Source organism: Rhinolophus hipposideros (genome assembly GCF_964194185.1).
Source record: "Rhinolophus hipposideros genome assembly, chromosome: 17".
In the NCBI taxonomy this organism is placed as follows: Eukaryota; Metazoa; Chordata; class Mammalia; order Chiroptera; family Rhinolophidae; genus Rhinolophus; species Rhinolophus hipposideros.
In genome coordinates, this window is record NC_138063.1 from 13,056,829 (window position 1) to 13,074,671 (window position 17,843).

Sequence of the window (17,843 nt, forward strand, 5' to 3'; positions counted from 1 at the left end):
GCGGTAAAGATTCTGCACTCTTTTTGGGCCACTGACCCTGTGTCCAGCCCCACTGTTTGGCCTGGGCACACCTCCCAACCCCACTATTGTCATGATGCAATGGCACACGTTGCTTCTGTGACATGACATGCTTTAGATATGTGCTGGCTTTTCGGATATGAATACCCTTGATGGCCTGGACAGTTTCACGAATGTTTTTCAAATGAACACATAGATTCGAACCTCTCAATTTACATGAGTTTGTGGGGTTCTCTGGGTCAAGTGAATAGTGAATCATTTTCAGAGGTTGTCTCAGGCCCCTTGTGGGAAGAGCTTCTCTTAGCTTCTTTAAAAAAATGTCCCATTTGGGTGAGATACAGCTACTTTAGGGATGTGAAGACTTTTGTATGAATATCTTAAAGTTTATTTTCTGACTTAGTGCACTGAGACTTTTTTCAAAGACGTGTTCTTATACCAATTTTTTTCCTGTTTTTTGGAGGCAAAAAGATCCACACCTATGCCCTAAAAAGTACCAGCTGGGGCCGGCCCAGTGGCTCAGGCGGTTAGAGTTTCGTGCTCCTAACTCTGAAGGCTGCTGGTTCGATTCCCACATGGGCCAGTGGACTCTCAACCACAAGGTTGCCTGTTCAATTCCTCGAGTCCCACAAGGGATGGTGGGCAGCGCCCCCTACAACTAAAATTGAACACGGCACCTTGAACTGAGCTGCTGCTGAGCTCCGGGATGGCTCAGTTGGTTGGAGCGCGTCCTCTCAACCACAAGGTTGCTGGTTTGACTCCTGCAAGGGATGGTGGGCTGCGCCCCCTACAACTAGCAAAGGCAAGTGGACCTGGAGCAGAGCTGCGCCCTCCACAACTAAGATTGAAAGGACAACAACTTGACTTGGAAAGATGTCCTGGAAGTACACACTGTTCCTCAATAAAGTCTTGTTCCCCTTCCCCAATAAAATCTTTAAAAAAAAAAAAAAAGTACCAGCTGGCTTCATAAGATGTAGAGTTTGTCCAAAAACATCTGTGGGAGGCTGTACATAGCTTGGTGCTTAAGAGGTCTTCAAAATTGTACCTTTGCTAGTCTGGGGTGGGGTTCAAAGTTCAAGATATGAGACCATGCCATGACTACAGGAACCTGTTATAGTGGGTTTCTTGAGGATGCTATGGTATAAATCCATGAAGGAGACATAAGAGAGCAGTGGAAATGGTGTAACAAGAGCACCCAGCAGGACCAGTAACTGGCTGAAGAGACACACTGGGTAGGATTGCAGGTTACCTTATGTCACAGGCCAGGATTAGGCGACTGACCTTTGTCACAAAGTGTTGCTAAGTAGTTTACTTATAAATTATTATGAATACCACTCTTATGAAATTGTAGCAGGCACAAATAATCACATTGTTGACTTCAAGTCTTCAATATTTAACAGAATTTCAGATGTTTCAAATCATTAAGTTGATTAAACTTCAACAAACATCTCTCTGGTGAAATTTTCTCTTTCCACAGAATACTTAAGTCTAGTGTTAAACAAGGTCCAGAGAAAAACTAGTACCAACTCAAAGAATGTGACTCTTTCAAAGTAACAGAAAACGCCACTTTGTAAAAAGCCTCAATACTTTCATGCCATGGTATCTTTATTCTATATCTACATTTTCAGAGATCTCTTACAAATTACTCATTTGTATGAGTATACACCTTTCAGAAGAAAAAACAAATGATACCTAAATCATATTTCTATTTAATAGAAGTCACTTCAACTCCTATACAAGTGATACTCTCTTCTTTTACCCAAAAGAAAGGCCAAATATCAAGATTATATAAGGATTCAGACATAAAGCCTCTATTAAACTCCCTTTAGTTCTAAAACAATGAAAGATTTGAGAACACTAAGGATAGATTTCAACAGGAGGCAGTATAAAACTTAACATCACTATATTTCCTTCTTTCAAAAAAAGTTTCCTCTTACGTAAATTAAGTATGCACTCTTACACCAAAGTACTCACTATATAGTAAGACTATTAGCTGGCAAATCCACAGAAAGAAAACTATTAGTGCATTTTTCTGTGAGCCCACCAGCCTATTAAGAATTCAGACCCCACCTCACCATGATGAAGGAGTTAGGTCAATCGACTTCTAAGTAAGGGGAAGTAAGAGAATGTGTTGTCACTGGCTTATACCATTATGGCCCAAATCATGAGGTGCCCGAAGTTATTCAGGTAGTAAAGTGCTTGTAAATCATAGTAGGTTTTTGGTGGAACATTATGATAATCTAATTCTAATACATATTCTAAACTAACCTTTACTGTCAGAAAACAATTAAAAGGTACGTAATGGAAAAAAGGCCAGTTGTCAAACTAGCATCATAGGCTGTTTCTGTTAATACTAATTCTTTATTCACTGGTTTTGTTATCTGTTTGCAAAGAATGCTTGGTATAGTTTATAGAATGCAAGTGTTCGGCAATGTGCCTTAAAATGTATGTATCGATAATTGATACATACATTGTAGCCATAATTCTTCAAAATGTTTTCCCTAACGGTGATTTTTAATAGCTACTTTCTAAAATGTCTTAGGGCATTGTCTTGAATGTAATGGTAATGGAGATGATGAATAAATAAATCTTACCTTGCTCAATCTACTTGTAAAACAGTTCCTGAATGACAAGCGAAGTGAGGAGGATTTAGAGTAGAGAAGCAGACTGCAATAGTCGAAATAAGAGATGACAAAGACTCACTGCAGGAAATTGGTTGTAGAAGGGGAAAGAAAAAGTCAGAGTTTAGAGAGATGATAAAGAAAGCAATAGTAAAATTTGAAGTTGAGGAGGTAAGAGTGAGGAAACTTCAAAATAGCAACTAAATAAGCAATTTATGATAGTTTTCAAGTGATAAAATAAGTGGAAGAAATTTTCTGCAGAAAAACATTTACTGTAACAGCCACCCACAATTTCTGGAACACAAACCATTTATTGGAAAAAGGAAACACGAATGCAAGTTGATAAAGCAACAGAATAAAACCACTTCAGAAAGATATTTTAACTACATGATCCTAAACATTTTCCAAAGTTCCAAGCAATGTATTTTTTAAACATTGGCAGTGTTATATCATGAATCCCACGTCTAATATCTATCGGTGTGTTACTCATCGCCTCTCATCTAAGATGAATCAGCATTAACAAGCTCCTGGAAAAGGGCCTGGCACATAGTTAGTGCTATGTAAGTACTTACTAAATAGAATTTTGAGCCATCTATCAAAAAGTGAGTATTAGCATCAAATCTGACTGGTTGAATACCAGTTCTTATTGGTCTCAGGCAGAAAAACCTTTTAATCTCTACTTGCATGTCCTACAAAAAAAAGTCCAAATTCCTTAGTCGGGCAAACAAAGCCATTCCTGTTCGAGTCCGTGCCCACCTTTCCAGCTGTGGTCAAAGACAGCCCCCAATGAACCACGGGATCCTTGCCCTCGTGTCGTGCAGTCACCTTCACACTAGCCCCCAGCCCCTAACCCCAAATCTGGGCTGCCCTGTGATTCATCTTTGAACAACATAACATGGCGTGACACTTTGCTAGTTCTGAGTCTAAACCTTAAGAAGTGTGACAGCTTCCAGTTTGGGGATCTAGGCACCATGTAAAGAAATTTAGCTACATGGTGAGATCACGTGGGGAAGGTGGAAAGGGGAGACAAAGTGAAAGAATGTTCACAATAGGGAAACAGGTGAGGATATGCCCTTTTTAAAGGGGCAGCCACTATTTAGCCACAACTGACAGCTACCCCTTTTTAGAAGAACCCAGGAATCTGAATTTTTATGATATCTGACCAATGACAACTGATTATAATTGTTAAAAAGCAAACAAACGCTGTATGCCCATCCTCCCCATCACCCACCCAAAAGCTTAGCCAGTTTTATGCTCTTTTCTCGAAGGTATGTAGCAATCTCACGCTCGCTGCTCCTTGGTTTTAACTTCCACGTCTCTGCTGGTGACACTCCTAACTGTACGCGTGGTCCTGGCCTCGCCTGACAGTCCCACGTATACACCTGCCTGCTGCACACTTCACCGAGATGTGCCACAAACACCTCACACTGGTTGGGCACCCGCTGACAGTCATCCTCTGAAGCCTGCTTTTGAGTCTGTCTTCTTCTACTCAGTGGGCTGAATCCCTCTCGCCGAGTGATCCAAGCAAGACTCTTAACAGGCAAGTGATTCCTCTCTATCTTTTTATGCCCTATAGCAAGATGACAAAAACAGCTTACTGATTCCATCACCTAAAGATCTTCTGAATTTGTTCCTGTTTTCTGCATTCTCCTGGTACTAGCCTATGTAGATTTTCACTATTTATCTAGACGACTGCAACAGTTTTTACATTTTTATCCTAGCCAAAAACGTCTCTCTTCAGTTTGCTTTCTGCACCGACACAAGACTGGCCTTTCAGAGAGACAAGTCTCCTTCATCCCTCTACCCAAGAGTTTCCTTGCGATGGCCGGTATGGGAAATGAGCCTCCTGAAGATCTGGTTTCATCCTTTTCCTCTGGCCTCCTCCTCTTCATGCTCCAGAGCACTGAGTGATGTTTGTAATTCTCCAAGTCCAACACTGTCTCATTTCCCTGCCATGCTGTACCCCGCCTTTTAGGTTCTGTCTGGGAGGCCCTTCGCCTACTCATCCTTCACAATGCAGAGCTGTGCCTGCAGCCTCTCAACTGCTTTTCTAACTAACCCCACCCAGAGAGAGTGTTACTCACTTCTGTGTAACATACACATTTCTTTCTATTTACATGTTTATATGTTTGCATGTTGCCAGAACAAAGAAATCACTCCACAGAAGCTGACTGGGTCCCAGAGACTGAATTCATAATCTTTTTAAGCCTCTTGTTCTATAATTACCTTTACAAATATCCAAAACACACCATTTGGTCCCAATATTATTTAAATAATTACAAAAGCGATCAAGTTAAAATGTCTTTAATCTTTTCACGATCCCCATAAAAGAGATATATATCATAATTATATGTTGATCAAGCATTTTAAAGCTCCACTCACCCAGAGGTTGGTCAGCTGTTTGCTCTTTATTATCTATAAAAAAGTAAAAATGTAAAAAACATAAAGTGTTATTATTCGTGCTACACGTTTCTTCAGGGTTAGAGGTATATGGAAACAATGAACAATAACATCAGTGGCATTAAAAGACAGACTCTGGTTTTTCACAGGGAGCTTACGATTTTAAGATTTTCAGATTCTTGATAAAAACATATACCTGGATGGACAAAGCTGGAATCAGAGCAGGTGGATCACCAGAGCTGGGGGTGGTGATCTTTAACACTCCGGGGAGAAGTGACAATGTGAAAACAGTGGGTGGTGGGAACAAGCGGTAGCAGCAGGGGAGTTAGCATTTACTGAATGCCTGCCAGGTGCTGTTCTACGTGCTTTCAATATAACTGACTGAAATGTACGAGGGGCAGAGGATGACCACCTCCATTACACAGGTAAGGAATCTGAGGCAGCGAGAGATTAAGTCACTTGCCCAAAGTTATTAAGCTTGGAGTAAATCTCATTCCATACTTCGTGCTCTTTGCCATCCGTTCTACATAAGATGACATACTCCCAACCCCTAGGGACCATGCAGGAAGAGATACAGGGAGAGATGGAATTCAATCAGTTATGTGTCTACTACTACACAGAGGGTAACTTTTGTGCATTTTTAAATGACTCATATGCTACTGGAGTCTATTAAATTTATTAAATTTTATTTTTCTAAAACGCAAATGTTTTGGTGTGTCTGAGTCTTGAAGAGTTAGATAAAATGAAAGGATGCCAAGAAAATTTTAGAAGCTTAGTGGTGGCTATTTGCCACCAAAAGTTTTCCTGAAATCACTTTTCCCAGTGTTCACTGCAGGGCGAACAGGATTCTAAGCAGACCAAGAGAAACATCTGGCTACATTACTGGGAGGGCTCCCCGACAGCAGGCAGGTTTGGATGCTTGGGTATCTCCCTGAGGCTCCCCTTGAGCTCCAGATTGGTACGGCAAGAATGACACTCTGGTGACACTGGCTTTCTGGTTTGTCTAATTCGCCTACATGTAATCAGCACAGCGCAAGCCTCATTAGGTGTTTATTAACAGTAACATATTTATTAACAAAATATGGGCAGGAAACTAAGCAAACTAGATATGGTGCTACGATAATGAGATATCGCATGTGAGGAAATAAGAGAACTCTCTATAAATATTAAATGATACAACTGCCTTCATAATCGAGTCTTAGAAGGTTTCATTTTCAGCTAGATTCCCAGGTTCCATCACTGCCTTTCTGAATGCCCACGACCTATACACGTCCTCTGTCTGCACGGAGTCCTCACTATTACTCTGCCTATCATCTCAATGAAAAGCTTTGCCGTAGCTGAATTTATTTAGAAATCCATTCTGGTTAAAACTGGCCAACGACTGATGACCATGCCTGCCAACTGTCAGTCTCTTAATGGTCACTGACCTACTACTTACCTGGATAGCTCCACCTGTTCCTGCTAACACACCTGCTACTTCAGATCAAGACATCTAACCTGTTCATATATGTTCTATGATTTAGAAACTCTGAACAAGGTCTCAGGGGTCTGGGGAGTTCAGAAATGTTACTCCTGTTACTTTCAAAGACTGCTTCTTGTCTTTCAAATTGAACACCACGGACTTTGCCCACTAACTAACTGCCTTTTTACGGTTCAGAGTCATACACAATGATAAAAGGTACATTGATATTTTATGTTGCCTCAGTATACTTAGTTTTCTACCCTTGTAGCCTTACAATCTAGAATATTTTTAATATTTTCACTTGCATGAAACTGTACTTACATAATTCCAACCCTAAATTATATTATTTTAATAAAGAAAAAAATTACTAATACTACTATAGCAAAAGAATATTTATAGTATCTTCAAGTTATTGTATTCAATAACTTAAAAATCTAAAACCAATGTTTTATGTTTACATTACTCACCAGGATGCCCGAGATGATTTAATTCATCTGAAATGAAATAAGAGAAAATAGATTAGGGTTAAGTAATCCAACTGCCAACTTAGCACACATATTGAAGACTAATCAAAGAAGGTTTTGAGCTGTTAAAGCATGTTATAATGTTTCATCAGTTTAGAATTTTCCATAGACCTTAAATGAGAAGCCATGCAAGTATTAAATGGAAAGAATACTGTTGTGGGTATTATTTAGGATTTCTAAGCTATTATTATTTTCATTAAATGACAAAAGGCTAAGTAGACTCACTATTTGCTCAAAGTTTTAGATATTCTGGCCAATTATGGGACAAAACAGTTAAGAGATAGGTCTGTCTGTGGCCTCAACTATAAACGTCTTGAAATTAATTAACAATATCAAATGATCTTTTCTTTTTTAATAAACTTTAAATTTTAGAACACTTTAAGATTTACAGAACAAATGTGAAGATAGCGCAGAGTTCCTGTATACACCCATACCTAGTTTCCCTATTTTTAACATCTTATATGAGGAAGGTATATTTTTCACAGCCATTAATGTTCTGTTTTGTTCCAAGATCCCATTCAGGATAACACGTTACATTTACTGCGTCACCTTTGCTCTTCTTTATTGTGACAATTTATCCGACTTCTCTTGTTTTTGATGACCTTGACAATTTTGAGGATTACTGATGAGGTATTGTGTAGAATGTCTCTCAATTGGGATTTGTTGATGCTTCTCACGGTTAAATTGGTGTAATGTGGTTTTGGAGGTACAGTGGTTTCAGAATTGTTAACCCTCACCCCCTGGCTAAAGGACGTCATTTAGGCAAATATCCATGACATTATAGCCATCTACTTTTCCTTTACAAATTTTATGGAGATAAAAATTAACATTAAGTTACAAACATTATACTATTCCTAAGTTGTTAGGCAAAACTTGTTCTTATGTGTGATGTGCATCAACTAAAGCACCAGCTAGAGTACAGGCTTTGCACAATGTCTTGTGCCTGTTACCTTACAGACTTCACTAATTCCTGGTTGCCTAGGTCAGTGTCTGTTCTTCCTTCTCTTCACGAGGTTGCTTTGTACATTTACAAATGTACTACCAGTGTACTACAGTACACTTAGATTCTTTTGTCAGATTCTGCATTCCATCCTGGGATCCGTCCTCCTCTGACCTCCTACTAAATGATTTTGTAAAACTTGCGTACCCTATTCACCGTTACAGTGCTCATACAGAATAGTTTCACTGCCTTAACAATTGCCCTGAGCTTCACCTAATTCAATCCCCACCCCCTGTCCAGATCAAATATCTTGAACAAAACACATAAAATGAAATTGATAACATCATGTTCCACGGGTAAAAAAAAAAGATGATATGATGTAGGACTCTGCTCATGATCTGTGTCAACCAACCAATTATAAAATGTCTCAATTTTATAGACATTTTTAGAAAGAAATGTTGGATCTCCTTTTTCCATCTGAAATTTCTAAGAATAGTTTCATAGCTGGATTTTCATCTCTAAGTGTTTGGAACAGATTTATTTGAAATTACTATATAATGGGATGATGTTACTGCAAAAATTATAGGGAGAATCTTACAGGTAAAGAAAGGTGATAATTTACAGGCATCACCCTGAAGCCAAGTGGAACAGCAAAGCTAGCTTTATTTATTCATTCTAACAGGTCTCCAATGTTAGGAAGTTTTAAAAATCATGCAATTAGGCAAAAAAGGAGTAAGAGAAGAAAGAGGAGTTTGGTTAGGATTTCTTCATGTAGCTTCCCTCATAGAAGGCCCACAGATCATGAGACTGGAATTCCCTTATCCTAGAGAACTCCCATTCACGATTATGTATTGGGATGAAAACAGTAATTACGTATTTGAAAAGAACACAATAGTGATTTGAAGAACAGAAAAATCAGGAAACATAAGATTTAGCATTATTTTCTTAACTTATCCAGGTAGAGCCTAAGGTTATACAATAGTTTAAAGAGGCAGAAATTGAAAAAATACTTTGCAATCCACAAACCTAATTTTGCAAAATAATGTGATATCATACTAAGGGAACTTAAGTTTTAAAATGTATTCATTACGACTTATGTACAGTGTTTTAATTAAAACAAATTAGAAGCGCATGTTGAAATAGATTTTTAGTTCTCTATACATTATGGTAAAGGTGACACGGCAGATTAAGCTGCAACTTTGTAGCTTCAAAAATGGATCTTATCAATTTTATAGTAAAAGAATGTTTAATATTTGATATAATATGTGTTAAACAGTAAATCTCCTGTCCTGAAACTTTAATAGAAATTACATTCACATTGGAGAGGCATATTATCATGGCTCAAAAACAGATAAAATCATCTAAACAACTTTCCATGACAGTATAGCCATCCATCTTTTTTGCCAATTTTGTGAAGATAAAAATCAGCATTAGGAATTAATTGCAAATGTTCACTATTCATAAGATGTTATGCAGAACTTTATTCTTATATGCAATAGAAAATCAGCTGAGTTATTTTCATAGTATGTCCATTTAACAGTGTCCTATGGCAATTTACAGACCCTCAAAGACACAATATCCTTAGATCAAAATTATTTCTTATAGCTAGTATTTTTTCCATTGCTGCACTCAGTAGGTTACAGTACTCCACCAATCCCAAGAGGAACCAGCATGCAGGATATCTGGTTTCAAACCAAAGGATTACACTACCTTCAGTGCACTCCACTGCCTCATCTGTTCTTCCTTGTTCCAGAGAAAACAAATGTGAATATACTGTAATTCATGATCTTAGGAAGGGCAGCCATCAAGCAAATAGAAAGATAAATATCACAGAAATATGTTGGCAAACCAACATATGCATCAACATTTCCGACCATTAACAATACAACTATAAATGTATTAAGCATAAACAGAACAATTATGTACTTTATAATGGGGAGTGTTGACTAATCATCATGCTTTCCTTCATGTCTGTGATGTTTGTTTTTTTAAAAAATGTTTTGTTAAAAATCTTTTCCCACTAACGCAAGTTCTTTTTTTTCTCCAGAGACGAGACTTAACGCAAGTTCTTGATAACTAAAGTTTTAATACATTTTTGCCACACTTGTTTAAAATAAAATATTCAAAAATATCTAAATAAAAAACGATTTTTCTGGTTCTTTCTGCTCCTGGTATATGAAACTGGATTATGAATGTAGTATATATTCTCTCAATTTTCTATTTAACAGTGTAACTCCTGATACTTAACACACCATTGAATAGAATGGGGTAAAAAGTAGCAGAACTGCCTTTGCTTAAACGTTTCATTTTATATAGCTTATATTATACTCCATTTGTCAGAATACTGAGTACTACTGCTTACCTATGATGATTTCTGCCTTCTTGCTATCTTGACTGTCTCGGTCATTATGTACACGACACCAATAGATTCCTTGATGCTCCAAATCCACATAAGGCACCTACATTAATATCAGAACATACACACATTTCCTCTTCAATTTTAATTTAAATTGGTTTGGAGAAAAAGTTATTTTGTACTTTATAAAAACTACAAAACAAAGTTTCAGAAGCCTTAGGCATTCTTAGATTATTTTCATTCATCAGGTTACATATTAGCAAGGAAATGATACAATGATTCCAATAATACTGAGTTCGGTGCAATACTATTTGACATTTTAGTATAAGTCCTTTGATGTGGTTCTAGTATATTCTAGCACTTTTGCAAATATAAGAATCAATTAATATTAAATAACAAGGGACTTGAAACAAAAATTCTGAAAACATGAAAACATCCCAAAGAATATAAATTTCAATGTTTACCTTAATTTTTAATTATATAATTTATTTTACATACTAACACAAAATACTCCCCAAATCCAACTTCCTACCATGTATAGCTTTTTTGTCTCGTGTATTAGCGGTGATTCATTTTTGAACCACTGGTAGTGAGGAATGGGGCTTCCAACAGCAACACACTGTAAGACCAACGTGCTGCCTGGCATCAGCTTTTGGGACCTTGGTTCAACACAGATTTGCAGCTTGGTTTCAGAGATGCAATCCAAACTTCCTTAAATTAAAAGGAAAATATCATTAAACATAAAATCCCTAGGTTAAAAAAGTTTTTCCCTTTTAATTAAAAAAAATGTGTTTTCAAGTTCATCCTTCATTTTTTTTCCTTCAATTTTTTTAAATTGGGGAATATAAGGGGAACAGTGTGTTTCTCCAAGGCCAATCAGCTCCAAGTCGTCCTTCAAGCTGTGGAGGGCACAGCTCAGCTCCAAGTCCAGTCACCATTTTCAATCTTTAGTTGCAGGGGGCACAGCCCACCATCCCATGAGGGAATTGAAATGGTAACCTTGTTTTTGAGAGCTCGTGCTCTAACCAACTGAGCCATCCGGCCACCCCTCCAGCAGCTCAGCGGAAGCTCATTGTCTTCAATCTAGTTGTAGAGGGCACAGCTCACTGGCCCATGTGGGAATCAAACAGGAAACCCTGTTGTTCAGAGCTCATGCTCTAACCAACTGAGCCATCTGGCTGCCCTAAACAGATATTTTTAATGGCAGGACTTCTCAGAGCTTTCAGCGTTTTAGTATACATTGTGAAAGTCAGAGGGGAAAATAGTTCAAGTGGTTTCCAAATGTGTTTGGCCGCAGAATCTTTTTTGGGGGGGCAAAGAACTTACTAACATCTTGAATGATATTCACGTTTAACACAGAAAGCTATAAACTCTACAGTTGGATTTAACTTGACTTATTAAAATAAGGAGTTTTGTTATTTGCACTGAATAATTATGGATGGGTTATCACTAGCATTTCTTTCCAAGGCAGATACCAGAAAGCTTTATTTACTGAGCGTTCATTTGTTACTTTAAGTTCGTCGAGGACCGAGGGCTTATCAATGTTATGCAATGCCAGGCCTCTATCATGAAACTCAGCGGTTCACTCAGTGTCTCCGTTGTTGCGTGTAATTTGTGGAATGAATAAGATCCCATTTATAAACATGTTAAAGTTCATTACATGCATAGAAACAGTCTAAAAAGATATAAAGAACTCTCTGAATTAATCATGACTATTTGTTGAGATGGTTTATTTATTTAGGTATGGGAAGAGGTACATTGCAAGAGGAGAATGGAAGATAAGAATAGTAACCAAAAGTCTGTTTCCCTTCTATTCTTTTTGTTTGGCAAAAATGACAAAGGATATGGTCTTGATGGTCTGTGTGTGAATAACAAAATACTATCTGACAGCTACTCTTTAGAGTAGACTGTTTTTTTCTTCATCAATATTAGTTATTGGACTAAAAAGGTGGATGACAAAGAGTAAAATAGTTTGATGAAATGTTTTATTGCAGGGAAAGAAACATATATGCCCTTTTATGTCGACATCAACTAGGTAGAGTTTCATTCTATAGCACAAATTTTTAGGAGTAATACCGCAGTTTGGGAGAAAAATGTACAGTGTAGAAAGGAATTGAAAAGTGAGCAGCAAGGCTGTATCAGATTTTTTTCTCTTCCCAAATCAGGGACTACCCCATTCAAATCGATGAAAAAAGGCAAATTTAAGAGGTCAGCAGCAGGGTCAGACTGAGAAAGATTCTGTGTTATCGTAAGGTTTGTGAGTGTGTGTGTATGTGTGTGTGTGTGTGTGTGTGTGTGTGTGTGTGTGTGAATCCATCCACAGAAAAAGAGAATTAAAGCACATGGGATAAAATCTTAACAACTGGTGACCTTATATTGGGGAAAGTACATATGCGTGCTTTGGGTAATATTTTCATACTTTGAAATTATTTAAAAGTAAACATTTAAAATGAAATAAAATAAAATAAGGCAATTCCCTTGCCAACATTCAAGTTAATTACTTACCCTGGAAGTTTTCTGCTATTTCTGTGACATCACAAACATCCAGCTGTGACCACTGGCTGAATTCAAATGTGAAATTATTATTGACTCGACAGACATAAAAGCCTGCATCTTTAACATGCACTGCGTTAAAAATAAGTTCGGAGGCATTTCCATTTGGAATCTGTGAAAGAATTAATAAGAGAATGTCAGTGAATGACTCATCAAAACATGCCTTATGAAAAAATGTGCTGTGTAGAATGTATGAGGTCCTTGGAGTTTTGAAAAGTGTTATCTTTTTTCCAAGTTCTAATAACATTTTGAATAATTTAGGACTGAAGAAATCCACAGTCTTCTACAAATCCATTACACAGAGAGTTAATAAGTTCTCTCCCATATATCTTCCCCAAACGCAAGAACAGGAAAGTATCTGTTCTGTCATATAAAACTGTTCAATCATTGGTATTTAAAGAATCTACAATTTCAACATTTATGAGTTAAGTAGCCATACAACATGACAAACACCACATGAAAGACAGAGTACGCAGGAAATTCGGCCTGGCCACTAGGTAACTTGAATTCTGACCAAACTAGCTGTGCACACGTGACCAAGTTGTTTCACCTCAAGAGCCCATTTTCTCATCGGCAAAATTCTAGAAGCAGATAGGCTCCTCTACCAATATACTTCTCTGAAGGTCTGGACAGAGAAGGGCTGTGGAAAGCATATGAACGATGGGAAGAAATGGCCCTCCAAGGGTTTCCCAAACTTTGGTCACCACACTAAGGTTTGTTTCACCCTTGTTGCTCCCTTCAATTTATCAGCGCCCCCCAACTCTGACACACTGCCAAGGGCCTAACTGCCACGTTATATTAGCTCCCTTGCAAAGTACTTTCACAAGCTCAGCCCTTTTTCTCTCCAAACCCCAACTGAATTCAACTCTTTCCCCTCTCAGAAACTGACAGAAAGAGCATTTTGTTGAAGATTTGACGGCTGGGTAGCAGGCTGCACCTAACATGTTTCCCCAAAAATAAGACCTAACTGGAAAACAAGCCCTAACATGATTTTTCAGGAAGACATCCCCTGAACATAAGCCCTAATACATCTTTTGGAGCAAACCTTAATATAAGACCCGGTCTTATTTTCAGGGAAACACGGTAGCACCACCTGACAATGCTATCATGTTAATCTGATGTTTACTTTCCTGCTAGACTATTAATGTATACTTTCTCTGTCCTCAGAGCTACCGTAGTCCTACTTCTCTCAACCACGGACCTCAGACTGAAACTCTGTCCTCTTCTTCCCATCAAATCACACTCCTATCTATGTCTGCACCTACTTATAACTGCTCTTTCCCCTCCTGTTAAAACAGAAAAGGTGTCTTCCTAACAAAGGCTACCTGGGCTTAGGATCTGTGGGGATCCACTCAGAACCCCCGAGATGCTTTGAAGATTAGTTCAAGCTGAAGACATTTGGGATTCAACAGAGGTAGAAAAAAAGCCTTCTCAGAGCTCCCTTTATCTGACTAAAAGCAGAACCTTCTGGGAAATAAGGCTGCCATAAATTCCCTCTTCAGGGCGGCTTTTACTCCCAGGAAGGATACCAAGAATAGATCTACCATAAATCCCCACTCCAGGGGAGTTTGATGGTCAGGAAGACGATGGAAAAACCACTCGCACCTGCATGAATAAACAATATCACAAACTTTCTTATCTCCCGTTTACTCTTCTAGAAACCCCTTTGCATTTCCTAAAGAAACCCATTTGTTCTTCCCCAAAGGCCTTTTCTCCTTCCTATCTTTTCCCTACTAAGTTAGGTATACAAGCCTCTAACTCTGACCATCCACGGAGCTACTTCTTTTGTAAGTTCCCACATGAATAAACCTTTTCTCTTGCTAATCCTGATTTTGTCAGTTAATGCAGTCCCGCAGGGACTGAACATAAGAGGGGAGAGGAAAAGTTTCTTCCTCTCCGACAGACAATCCCATCCTCTCAGATCTTGCTCCTGTAATTTTCTTTCTCTGCTTTAGCATCTTTTTTTTATGGTATCACTCTCAAAAACATACTCTAGTGCCTTGTATTTTAAACAAACAAACAAGCAAGCAAGCAAACAAATAAACAAAAAACCCCAAATATACCTCTCTGGACCCACACCCCCTCTCCACAGCACTGAAAATGCTGACCACCCCTTTCTCTATGAAATCCTTTCCCTTGTAGGCTTCCTATCATCCTTTCTTGAATTTCCTCCTGTCTCTCCTGCAGATTCTTCTTAGTTTCTTTACTGGTTCCTCCTCCACTATATACACTTTCAATGTTGTCTCCAAACGGACTAGCTGACTCACTTAGAGTCTAGTAGGCATTTCAGACTTCACATGTCTAAAACCAAATTGCTGACTTTTCTCCCTAAATCTATGCCTCTCCCAATCTTCAACACTTCAGTATGTAACATGTCCCCAGGTGATCAAGTGAAAAAATCTAGGGGTCACCCCTGATCTCTCTTCCCTTTTCCTCAGGCTCCACATCCATCGATGGGGTTTGGTTAACTCTGTCTCTAAAATAAACGGACTTACACGCTTTGCCCTGTCTGCACTGCCACCCCCCGGGCCACACAACCACTATTTCTCACCTAGCACCGTCTGTGTTTTAAAAACATGAATCCTATCATGTTACTTCTGCCGAAGACCTTTAGTGGCTTCTCACTTTCTATCGCCCTGGTCATTTTTCTTACAGCTCTTAACTCAAAGGACTGTGTCGTGTGCGTACTGTCTGGCTGTCCCCACTGGGACTGGCAGTGCCCCTGCTATCTGGGCTTCATCAGCGCGGCCTTAGAACGTGGCCGGCACAAAGCCGGTGCTCACCAAGTACTGGCTCCACGAATCCTCTCCTAAAATAGACCCACAGACGTAGGAGTGGGTTGTCAGAGTGCCAAGTCCATGACAGCTCTTCAAGTCTCACATGGACTCCCTGAGCCCTACATTCCTGCCTTTCTCAAATCGCGACATGATTGACAAATGATCTATTCGATGTAATAAGTTTGATCCATCACTTCCTCCTCAAAAGGTGTATATTCAAGTGAAAGCAACTTTGCAATTGAGGAAATCTGGCAAAGATAACGTTAGTTACCATGTCTGGAAAGCGTAAGCACACAAAGCATCCTTCGTGCGAAATGCTCACAACCTCCACAACAGGCATTCCCATTGCTAGGGATGGCAGCCGGGGTTCCAGCACAGCCTGTCTAGCACCAAAGCCCACATGCAGTCTTTTTACTACAGTGCACAGCCGCTCTACCTGCCCTGTGGGGCAGGGAGGGAAACACAAAACTGTGTACAACTACACATTTCTTCTAAGGCAAGATAGGGCAATCCCTTTCAAGGAAAGATCATAATCTTTAACTCAGTTTTAGGTTTGCAAATGTAGACTTATGGGTGAGTTTGGAAGAAAACTTAAGTTATCTGACTCACGGGTTGAAAAGAATATAGTCTCAAGATATGATCCAGAAGGGAAGAGAGCGAGGGGAGCTGGGTGAGGGAGAAAAGAGAAGCCCACTAAACGAGATAGAACACGGACCAGCCAGAGAGGTGATTACTCCCCAGTGGCAGAGCGGCTCAAAGAACTTTTAAGAAAAGACAATTCCAATATGTGATTGGATGATGCAGGGATCAGACACTTCCACAAGAGGAATAAATGCCCCCCAACCCCCAAATGAATTCTATTTCACAATTTCACAATAGCCTAAATCTTCTGATATAATACAGTTATGTGGAATACTTAAAATAACGTTGTATTCGCCTTCCACGTTACCTTGAAAGACTTTTAATTAAAGATTTTGGTTGGAACATAATTTTTGCATAAATGTGCTGGAAAATTCTGGTGATGTTTCTCCTCTTGGTTACCATTGTTGCTCCAAGTAATCCTTATTTTCCACAATTTTTAGATGAGAGAATTGGTTTTATTATTGCTTACAATTTTTGAGACAAAATTTTGCAATTGTCTTACCGAAATAATGACCACTGAATACTTCAGTAACAACACAGCAGATCAAAATTCCTAAGAACATATTGAGGCTAAAGACACTCATTCATTTTCTATCATTCTACCTTCTTATAACAGAGGGATTAAAAGACATTGAAAAACATTACCTCTTTATTCATTTTGAACCATTGATATTGTACAAAAGGGTGTCCAGTTGCCCGGCAACACAGTTTCACAAACTGTCCAGCCAAGACTGCCTTTGATTCTGGGTTTACAGTGATCTTTATTCCTTTAAAGAAAAAAGTTACATAAATGAAGTCACAGAAAAGGGGTTTTACTTGTGTATGTTTCTGAAACCAAAAAAAAGAAGTATTTTGGAAATAACCTGCATATCCATCCTTGTTGTAAATCACCCATTCACATCTCCTTCCCCACTAGGTTCCGAGTTTCAGAGTTCCACGCTTTGTAAAACTAGGAGGAAAAAACTCGCTAGCAGAAGACTTTGATCTATCGTACTTCCCACAACTGGGGGAGAAAACTGCTTGTCTTACTTCTTCAATTCTTAGAAATAGTGTTTCCACATTCGAACATGTCTGAGAGCAGGCTGCACCTCACAGTGGATGGCTGCCAGGCAGCAATCATCAGTGGTTTTCAGTACCAGCTCTTTGAATGACTGGCACCTCAACGGAGTTAGTGCACTGTTAGTAAAGACAAGTGTTGAACTGAAACACCACAGAAAATATCTACAAGAGACACCTGAATTTCAATGCTATGATTCAGTATTAAAATGAAAGTTATATTGTAAACAGAAAAGCACAGCAACAGAAAATCAGGATATAAATTTCATACATGTCATACAAACATTTCTCATTTGACTGTCAGCAAGGAACCTTGGAAAACTTGGGACAGGAGCTTCGAAGAAAATCCTGGAGTCAGTAATGGAATCCCTCTCCCCTCCCTTCATCCTTCCTGCCTCTCACAGTTGCTCTCTCTGGGAAGTTGCTGCCACCGGGACAGGACGTTCAGGCATCGCTGCACAAGGTCCCAAACGCTAAGGAAAGAAAATGGGCCTCCT

At 38.9% G+C, this 17,843-nt stretch overlaps 1 protein-coding gene across 1 annotated transcript in view; it reads right to left on the bottom strand.

Moving 5' to 3' along the window:
* The window catches only part of MALT1 (MALT1 paracaspase), a 55,211-nt gene that overhangs the window by 20,278 nt on the left and 17,090 nt on the right, over positions 1-17,843 (bottom strand). The window contains exons 3-9 of the mRNA XM_081078048.1: positions 16,936-17,057; positions 12,824-12,983; positions 10,851-11,029; positions 10,325-10,421; positions 9,673-9,705; positions 6,966-6,992; positions 5,019-5,051 (exon numbers count right to left, since the gene is read on the bottom strand). Coding sequence (XP_080934174.1) covers positions 5,019-5,051; positions 6,966-6,992; positions 9,673-9,705; positions 10,325-10,421; positions 10,851-11,029; positions 12,824-12,983; positions 16,936-17,057 — 651 coding nt within the window. The remainder of the gene's footprint in view (positions 1-5,018; positions 5,052-6,965; positions 6,993-9,672; positions 9,706-10,324; positions 10,422-10,850; positions 11,030-12,823; positions 12,984-16,935; positions 17,058-17,843) is intronic.